The sequence below is a fragment of the Spinacia oleracea genome, chromosome 6, assembly GCF_020520425.1.
Source record: "Spinacia oleracea cultivar Varoflay chromosome 6, BTI_SOV_V1, whole genome shotgun sequence".
Taxonomy (NCBI): Eukaryota; Viridiplantae; Streptophyta; class Magnoliopsida; order Caryophyllales; family Amaranthaceae; genus Spinacia; species Spinacia oleracea.
Genome location: NC_079492.1, coordinates 64297077 through 64307599, shown reverse-complemented (window position 1 = coordinate 64307599; position 10523 = coordinate 64297077). Strand labels below are relative to the sequence as shown.

Below are 10523 nucleotides of genomic sequence, written 5' to 3'. Positions count from 1 at the left end.
ATCGGAAATATTAAATATTTTTTGTATCGGAAATGAATTTCGGAATCGGGAATTTAATAGAAAGCGTATCGTACGAATTAGCATCGGATGAGGCCCGCTAGACGAAGGCCCAGCACGAAGCCAGGCCATCGCCCAGCAAGCAGCACGCATCAACGCACGCCTCGACCAGGCCCAGCGCAAGGCCAGGCCCAGCGCAAGGCCAGGCCCAGCCAAGGGCGCGCGCGCGCGAGAGCACAGCAGCGTGAGCTGTGCGCCTGGCGTGGGCCGCAAGGCTTGCGCGGGTGCACGGCTCGTGCAATGCTTGTGCGGAAAATCCTAATCCTATTAGGATTTGTGCAAAGATTAAAATCCTAATCCTATTAGATTGGTTTTGTTATTTAGAGTCCTAATAAAGTTCTAACTAGCAAATCCACATCCTACTAGGATTCCAATTCCCTTTCCAAACCTCTATAAATAAGGGCCTAGGGTCACAATTTATGGGCACGATTGAAGTATTCAAAGGGTAAGTTTTTGAAATAAAAATCAGCCATACACTTGCAAACACTTGCCGAAATTCCTAAGCACCTTAAGGGCGATTCTAGTTGGTCTAACTTGAGGCGGATCCGGACGTACTGTGGACTATCTACGGAGGGACGACATTTGGAGTCCTAAAGACTTCTTCTTGTTCGGTTCGAGCGCAGCTAGGGAAGGCACGCTGCAACATGTATGCATCCATTCTATGCTAAATGATTATGTGTAAATAATATGCTTTCCTGGCTTTATGGTTTTTTCGCATGATTTATGAATTGTCATATTTATCATAACCTAACATTCGTAGATTTCACCTTCTATGAGAGTTCGTTGAAAGAAAAGAAGTCGAGATAAGAAAGATTGGAACTGATGACAACATATCACATCCAATGACTAAACCTCTGCCGCAGGCGAAGCACACCTCGCACACTGCAGCTTTGGGAATCAAGCATATTGGAGAATGGCTTTGATATCCTTGTTTAATGTTTTAAAGTTTTAGAGTTTAAATCTTTGTAAGACATTATTGGTTAATCATTCACAATAAATGAATAGAATTCATTTTTCCATTTAATTTGTGGTTTATTAAATGATGAGTCCCTTCAATTTGACGATATATTCAAGATAGACTGTCAGGACCAGTCCTGTGACTAAGAAATGTCTATCAAGTGAACTTGAATGTCAAAGGTTGAAAAATGGTCCCTGGTCGGAGTTTTCTATAAAATTGGACGCATAGAAAACGTTAGACGACTAGAATGCAAGATGACTAGTAGTTCTGTTTCTTGAACTATGTGGACATGGCAATGTCATAATCATTTGCATAGATACTTACTTTGGGAAGACTAGTATCGGACAGACCTATGAAACTTTACTGTAAGAGATGAAAATCTGTCATAAGTAAATTTCATTAAAATTATTAGACACTAAATCCTCAATACCTGAGTGATTTGAGATTACTTGTTTGAGAACTGGTTGCTTTGAAGTTGACCAACCGTCGCACCGTAAAAGGAGGCTATAAAGGCAACGCTCAGGTAATCACCTATCAAACGAAGTCTAATCTCAAGATCGCAAGATTAGGGATTGTCCTCCCATAAATCGGGATGAGATGCTTAAAAGTTGTACAAGGCCACTCGGAGAGCTAGAAACTGTTAAATGCATGGCCGTGCTCGGATGAATCATAGGCTATGATTATCTGTTTATTTGATCAGTTGAACTCTGAAACCGAGAAACACCTCTGGACATAATAAGGATGACAACTCTTACCTTATGTTCAAGAGCAAGCATCGAGCGACAAAGGAATTAGGAAATGCACACTTGTCCCTAAGGACAAGTGAAGACTAAAGGAAATAATGCCCTTGGTCCAAGTATGCATTCTATGTTAAGTCTAATAAATGCGGTTCAGTATTAATTAACAAGTTAATAATTCAGTGAGATCAAGTGAGCTGAATGCCTAGCTAGAGGCCGCTTCAGTTCAAGTGGAATTAATGATATTAATCCACAGCTTACTCTTGACTGAACCCGTAGGGTCACACAAATAGTACGTAAACGGATCAAGTATTTAATGGCATTAAATACTCTATCTATGGATATTCGGAATCGACGGATCTTGGTTTCAGTGGGAGCTGAGATCGTCACAAGCAAGAAATGAATACTCCGGAAACGATGATATTGCCGGAAACGGAAATATGGATCGTATCGGAAACATAAATATTATCCAAGTCGTAGATGTTGCCGGAAACGGAAACATGGTACGTATCGGAAAATATTATAGGAAATGGAAATATTGCCAGAATCAGAAATATTGCCGGAAACTGAAATATTGTCAGAATCGGAAATATTATCGGAATCGGAAAATAATTCCGAAAACGGAAATATTAAATATTTGTTCGAAACGGAAATTAATTCCGGAATCGGAAATATTAAATATTGTTCGTATCGGAAATGAATTCCGGAATAAGGAATTTAATCGGAAGCGTATCGTACGAATTAGCATCGGACGAGGCCCGCTAGACGAAGGCCCAGCACGAAGCCAGGCCATCGCCCAGCGAGGCGCACGCACCAACGCACGCCTCGACCAGGCCCAGGGTAAGGCCAGGCCCAGCCAAGGGCGCGCGCGCGCGAGAGCACAACAGCGTGGGTCGAGCGCTGTGCGCCTGACGTGGGCCGCAAGGCTTGCGCGGGTGCAAGCCTTGTGCAACGCTTGTGCGGGAATCCTAATCCTATTGGAAATCGTGCAAAGATTAAATCCTAATCCTAATAGATTGACTTTGTTATTTAGAGTCCTAATAAGATTCTAACTAGCAAATCCACATCCTACTAGGATTCCAATTCCCTTTCGAAACCTCTATAAATAAGAGCCTAGGGTCACAATTTATGGGTACGATTGAAGTATTCAAAGGGTAAGTTTTTGAAATAAAAATCAGCCATACACTTGCAATAATAACCGAAAATTCCTAAGCACCTTAAGGGCGATTCTAGTTTGTCAATCTTGAGGCGGATCCGGACGTACTGTGGACTATCTACGGAGGGACAACACTTGGAGTCCTAAAGACTTGTTCTTGTTCGGTTCGGGCGCAGCTAGGGAAGGCACGCTACAACATGTATGCATCTATTCTATGCTAAATGATTATGTGTAAATAATATATATGCTTTCCTGGCTTTATGGTTTTTCCGCATGATTTATGAATTGTCATATGTATCATAACCTAACAACTACCAAACACAACATTGCTTGAGTTATCATAAAACCAAACACAAAATTCCAAAAAACTAAAACAATTCAACACTAACAACATGCAGCGTTAATCTCGAACCACTAAGCACAAATCAAGCATGAGTTAATTAAGACTAAGTTATCAGTTAATTCATCGAAATTCAGAAGAAATAGTACCGAAGTTGTCAATCGTATTTGATTTTGGTATAGCTCAAATAGAATCCTTATGTAGTACTTCCTTGGAGTGATCTGCCAATGAGAATGTACAATTCTTTCTGCAAAATATTGAAAAAATCTTAAAAAGTTTAACTTTCCAATCATCAAAGTTTCACAAATTAATCACCAAATTCAACATCTATATAACATAATTACTCACTCTATTAAATAATCCAATGAATAACAATATCAGAAGACTAAAAACCCTTTTGAATTTTCAGGTCAATTAAACTTTCAAAAGCAATCATTTCAAGAGAAACCCAAATCAAGCCATTTCCAGAAATTTCGTTCACAAACCAATTCAATTAACCCCAGTTGGTGATCCTGGTAAATCATTTATTCCCCATGCAATAAAAATCAAAATCAAATGACTCCAAAAAAAAAACTCAAAATTATACAAAAAACATTAATTAATTAAAAAAAATTGCAAAAATTAGTAAAATTACATGGTCTAGGGAAATTCGGCGCCGATGCTTCCTTCGCCTTCTTCTGCTTCTTCGCGTCTCTTTCCTTCGCCCAAGCGAAATCCACTCTCCAAATTAGATTCACCGCTTTCTCTGCGTATTCGATTTCACTAAAAAACATTCGAAATCAAAATCAAATTACCGATAAAAAATTGAAAAGAATTGGGGAGGATTAGGCTCTAATTGAGGAAGGAGAGAGAATACAGTGGGAAGTGTTCGACGCCGGATTCTTCGATAGCATCTAGGCGTTTGATAGCATCTAGCCATTATTGAGATTTCGCCGGAGTTCTAGTTTCGAGGAGGTTTTTGCAGTGGCGAGGTTAACCGCTCAAATGAGCCCTAAAAAATTAAAATCAATATCAGTAAGTTAGTAGAGAAAAGAAGAGTGATTACAAAAATGGAAGGAAAAATAGAAGAACTCAATAAATCGATCAGCAAGAAAAACTCAACCAACCTGATGGTGGCGACGGCGGTGGTCGGCAGAGATCGGGATCGCACGACGATGGGAAAGCGATGGAAGAGTGAGAGGAGAGAGAAAAGTGAGAGGGAGGAGAGAGGCAGGTGAGAGGAGAGAGATGGATAAACGAATCTTAACCCTAGAAATGAATGCTCAGCAAGCCCGATAAACAACATAATGAGGGTATTATTGTCTTTTTGCAAGTGGACACGAAAAGTTAAGTTACTATAATGCCCTCAGGAGTTGGCTTATATAATAGAGATATATATAATAGTAATAATAGTAATAGTAATAGTAATAGTAATAGTAATAATAATAATAATAGAGATAATAATAAAGTCATTGGCTATTGTGAGACCTCAAAAACCCCAATCTAGGAATTCTGTGCAATCCCGCCATATTCCCTATATCTCTATATATTTCAAGTTTCAAATACTTCAAAATCAAATTTAACTGATCAATCAACTGTCCCACCATTCACAAATAACTCCCCTAAAAAAATAAAATAGAAAACTATTTCTTTTATCATTCTCTCCATGAAAAATATAAACCGACTTTCCTTTCACCGCCTCGCCCAACCAAACTTCGAACTGCCGTCGTAACCAACTCCAACCACTGTATTATTCAAGATCGTGTCTTCTCGCCTAAAATTACCAAGCACCATCAATGAATTCTAGCACTGATACTACGATAGTAAGATGCTTGCATTTGCGGTAAGGAAAGATTGTTATATATATGTCGATCTTCTACGCCGCTGCTACGAGGTATATTGCAATACAACAATGTTAACTAATTGATTGACATGCATACTGATCATCTATATTAATGCAATATGTGTTATAAGCGGGTGATGATCTATGGCTAATTGGCTATAGTTCTTTTTTAATGAATATAGTTGCTCTGTATTGGCAAACAAATGATCATAAATACTCGATGCACTTTTTATCATTTTTTTTTGCCAGAAACCGGATTCCAGAGTCTCGAGACATGGCAGACGAGGCGAAAGATCCATTGGGAAAAATATACTGGAAGTGAATGAGTAGTGCCACTGATACGGTGGAAAATAGAGAACCAGCTGTGAAAAAGCGTCTTCATAACAAATTCAGGCAAATCCCAGAATATTACTTCCTTCCTTGGAAATCTTTACCAGCTGCAATTGGATTTTACGGCTCCTTCATTATTGCTGGAGTTGGAACTGGCATGCTTTTGGAAGTTTGGATCAACAAGAAAGTTAAGGTATACAACATTTTCCTTTATTTTTGTTTTTTAGTGGATTGGTTTTGTATTGTAAATTATTTTGCAATAATTAATTGCATACAAAATGAGTAAAATTGATTGGTGATTTTATGGTTTTTGGTTCCATAGTTGGTTCTGCGCATGTTATTGTTTTATGACAAGCTATGGAATTCTGGAAACCACACGATTTTATGTGCTCGGTTTGAATTAGTTCCATCAGATTGTATTCGTATGTCATGATTCAAGGTTCGTGTAAATGTGTAATGAGAGAACGTGAAGTTGATTACGGCTTACGAGTATGTTATTGTTATATGAAATGGGAATGCTGGAAACCACTAGATTATACGGTGCTCTTTATGGAGTATTCATATGTTGTTTATTGTTTAAAGTTCGTCTAAAAAAATACACTTCATTTATTCTTTCTTTTTGAGGTAAACAATTCATTTATTAATCTTATATACAGTAATTCTTACTTTTTTTTAAATCAAAATAATAGTTGTATATCTAAATTTGCAATGATTTGGGTAAAAATGCAGTGTTTAAAGTTGCTTTATTGTATCATCACAAGTCTCAACTCAGTTGATGAAATTACTATTTGCACAAATATTAAGACAAAAAGAAGAGTGTAAAAAAGTGGGTGAATATAAACAAATATAGATAAAATAAGCGGGGAAGTGGAAAAAGGTGGGTAGATGTAAGAAAAAATGAATACAATGATATAAAGTGAGTGAAAAGTGATATCAAATGTTTTGGGTACGAGGGGTAAGATAGTAAAGTTTCTTGTCAATGAAACACTACGTAAAGAACATTATGAAACAGACTAAAACGAAAAGTGTAAATATCAGTAACTAAAACGGAGGTAGTACATATAACCTACATTGGAGTATTATTTAGATAAGAAAGAATTACACATAATATCTTGATTTATAGTTTTGAAATATTATGTACATCAAATTTTTAGTTGTTGGTATTTTTCAAAACGCCTAATTCAAATTTTTCTACTAATAATTTCTCGTGCAAATGCACGGGCACATACTAGTATAATAATAAAAAAAGTCACTAGGTTATGTGATGCCTCCAAAACCCAAATGGAACAATGCTGTACACTCCCGCTAAAAACATTAAAAAAACAATCATAATCCCTCCAAAACCGTTTTAAACAACATTAATCTGATAAAATCAAAAAACTAATCTACAAACAAATAATCGCAAAAACAGAAAGAAGGAGAGGAGAGAGAAAGTGTATCAGTCAGGTACAACGCCCCCACGATCTTCTTCAAATTTCCATTTTTCCTGACACTACCACAAATACCAAGCTCTACTTTTCCCTCGTTGCCTTCTTCACATAAAGGAAAAATCAACACATTCTCCACCAAAAGAAAGGCAAACGAATCGTATACTGACAATGAAGTTAGCAAAGTAAAGTGTATGTGTAATTTCGAGCCCATTACCATTTTTTGCTCATTTTCTCTTTCCAGAATTAAGGTTTCAGTCTATATGAAATAATTTCTAGACTATTCATCTTTCGTTTGCTGATAAAAATTTGCAGAAAAGGGTAAGATGGGTGACTCAAAAACTACTGAAGCGATTTTGAAAGAAGTTGTGAATTTGGTATGTTCATTATTCTTTACCTTCTTTCCTTGTGTTTTAAACTTTACTTTCTACTGTATTTTACTGCAATTCTTTCATGGTTTTGTTTGGGCAATGGCCATGAATATATATACAACGATTAACGGTCAATAAACTATCCTAATACTGAAGGAATTATGTCCTTAGACATTTTCGGCAATTACTAAATATAAATAGAAATTAATGGACAATACTGATTGGACCTACAACTAAAATATATTAATCCTATAAGGTCACACATATAAGTACTAATTGGAATGGGCCCAAAAGGTCCTATGGCAACCGGCCTGCTAAGAGAAATAAGGTTGGGCTTTGTGTTAACCTAAAAGCCCTAACATTATAATAGTTATAATGTCAGGGATTCAGAAAAAACGTTCGTTCAGTATCTGACAAAAAGGAAAACACAAAACCCTAACTCTCACTCTCTGAAACGCCGTTCTTCCCTATCAAAGCAAGAGATTGATTTGATCGTTCTCTTCCGTACTAGCATACGTGGGATTCAATTGGTGCTTGTGGACTAAGTAGATGAGCAACAAGTGGGGCTCTAATATCTTCGAAGCTTGCATACGAACGGGAGAACACGCTACAAAGGTGATTATTCTTTCGTCTTAATCTGATCTATACTATTGTTATGCATGTGATCCTGTGATAGATGTTAAGAAATTGTTTCCTGAAATTCCGCTTTATGCATCTATATTATCCTACAGTGGTATCAGTTTTAGCTTCTTGCATAATATTTTATGATCATAATTGTATGCAACATTATTATTTTGATTCAATTAAGGGAAGATTTATTTATGGCTTGAATTTGCAAAATTAATATATGATATTAATTGATTGGAATTAATAAATCGTGATTTATATAATTTTTGCTCAAAATAAATTTATAAAATTCCGAAAATTTTAACCTAAGGCCGATATTAACAGTTGATGTCACACAAAAATTTTCGAATTTTTTAAAATTAAATACGTCAGATTTTAAATTATTTATTGGTTAATAAGATTAATCATGAAAATAATTTGTTAAAAATTAAAGATTTAATTTTAATTTGTTAAATAAATCTACTGATCATCTCCTATTTTTTATACGAAAGCCAAAAATTTTTGGTAATTTTTTAACTAATTTTCGGAATTTTTGTATATTAATTATTGAATTTGGTTAATTTTTATGTTTAATTCGACTAATCATAAAATTTAAGGATAAAAATTAAAATTCTTGATTTTATTTGTTAAGAAAATTCAATAGATCAGCCTGGTAATTTATTTCGAATTTTTCGGAAAATAATTGTTATTTTTCTGAATTTTTTGAATGCAAGGAATTTTCTGAATTTTTTTTCTACATGCAAGGAGGGGAGGCTACCCTGCAAGAGTTGCATGGTTCGCTGATTCAGGCTGAGAGAAACTTACCAAGTAAACCTAAACATAAGGATGTTCTAATGGTTAGTAAAGGTAAGCAATTCAAGAAGAAGGGGGCTCCCATGAAGAAGAACAAGGGCAAGGTGGTTGCCAATGAGAACTCTTCAACCAAGCCAAAGGCCAATCCTAAGGCTAAGGTAGCTGCTCAACATGAGTGCTACCACTGCCACAAGATTGGTCATTGGAAGAGGAACTGCCACAAGTATCTGGAGGATAAGAAGACTGGTGCTTCAACTTCAGGTATCTATACAACTGCGTCTTGGGTATTTGATACCGCTTGTGGATCTCACATTATTGGTAATGTGCAGGGACTAAAAAGAAGTAGGAGCTTGAGCAAAGGAGCAAGAGTTGTTGCTTTAGCTGTAGGAGATTATAGTTTACCTTCTGGTTTAAGATTAGAACTTTATAATTGTTATTACGTTCCAGTTATTACCAAGAACATAATTTCTATTCCAATTTTGGATTCGGAAGGTTTTTCATTTCAAATTATGAATAATTGTTGTTCAGCATATTTGAATGGTATGTTCTATGTCTCTGCTAAATTATCAAATGGTTTATATGTACTAGACTTATAAAATCATATCTATCACATAGAAAACAAAAAACACAAACCAAATGATTTGAACCCTACTTACCTATGGCATTGTCGATTAGGCCATATAAGCTCAAAGCGCATAGAGAAACTTCATAAGGATGGAATTCTCAAATCATTTGATTTTGAATCATTTGAAGTATGTGAGTTTTGCTTAATGGGGAAAATGACAAAGTCTTCTTTCACAGGCTCAAGTGAAAGGGCCAATGATCTTTTAGCCCTCATACATACTGATGTGTGCGGACCTATGAGTACTTTGGCTAGGGGAGGGTACGGGTATTTCATTACTTTTACTGATGATGTAAGCAGATTTGGGTATGTTTACCTCATGCGGCATAAGTCGGAATCCTTTGAAAAGTTCAAGTAATTTCAAAATGAAGTACAAAACCAACTTGGAAAGAAAATTAAAGCATTACGATCCGATTGTGGTGGTGAATATTTATCTCAAGAGTTTGATGATCATTTGAAAGATTGTGGCATACTTTCGCAATTGACTCCACCAGGGACACCACAGCTGAATGGGGTTTCCGAAAGAAGGAATCGAACTCTATTAGATATGGTTCGGTCCATGATGAGTCTTGCTAACCTTCCTGCCTCATTTTGGGGATTTGCGTTTGAAACAGCGGCATTCACACTCAACAGAGCACCGTCCAAAGCAGTAGAGAAGACGCCATATGAGATGTGGACTGGAAAAGTTCCAAAATTGTCTTTTCTAAGAACATGGGGTTGTCAAGTTTATGTAAAACGTTTACTATCTGATAAGCTTTCACCCAAGTCTGATAAATGTTTTTTTGTGGGTTACCCAAAACAGACTAAGGGATACTACTTCTACAACCAAAGCGAAAACAAAGTGTTTGTTGCTCGCGATGGTGTCTTTCTGGAAAAGGAGTTTATTTCCAGAAAAATAAGTGGGGGTAATGTATATCTCGAAGAAATTCGAGATGAGCAACAAATGGATGAGGTTCACACCTCGTCAAAGAAGACCCAACATGAAAATGCTCAGGAGGCGGTGCATTCCATTCACGCGCCTTCTACCGTCCCACTTGGAGATAACCCATGCGAAGTCACTCAACCTAATGAGGTGGAAACTTCTCCTGTTGTTCCCCAACGTAGGTCTAGTAGGACCGTCATTCCGTCAAAGAGATATTGATTTCCTTTTGACTGAAAGTTCTGAAATAGAGATTTTAGAACATGAGGAACCTACTAGCTACACAAATGCTTTGACGAGTCAAGACTCTGAGAAATGGCTTGAAGCCATGAGATCCGAAATGGATTGGATGTTTGAAAATCAAG

General features: G+C 36.7%; 1 protein-coding gene across 2 annotated transcripts; it reads left to right on the top strand.

Annotated features, from left to right (window-relative positions):
* Positions 1–4844: 4844 nt before the first annotated feature.
* Positions 4845–9141, top strand: LOC130462836 (uncharacterized). 2 transcript variants are annotated; one of them, XR_008923655.1, is made up of 6 exons: positions 4845–5121; positions 5320–5593; positions 7143–7204; positions 7710–7813; positions 8570–8878; positions 8947–9141. XR_008923655.1 is itself a non-coding variant. In XM_056831789.1 (6 exons), the coding sequence occupies exons 4-6, from the start codon at positions 7748–7750 to the stop codon at positions 8961–8963; spliced, it is 423 nt and encodes a 140-aa protein (XP_056687767.1). In that variant the 5' UTR covers positions 4845–5121; positions 5320–5593; positions 7143–7204; positions 7710–7747; the 3' UTR covers positions 8964–9141. The 2 variants fall into 2 exon arrangements, 1 of the variants encoding a protein (XP_056687767.1); XM_056831789.1 differs by having other exon boundaries at positions 8539–8878.
* The last annotated feature ends 1382 nt before the right edge of the window (positions 9142–10523 follow it).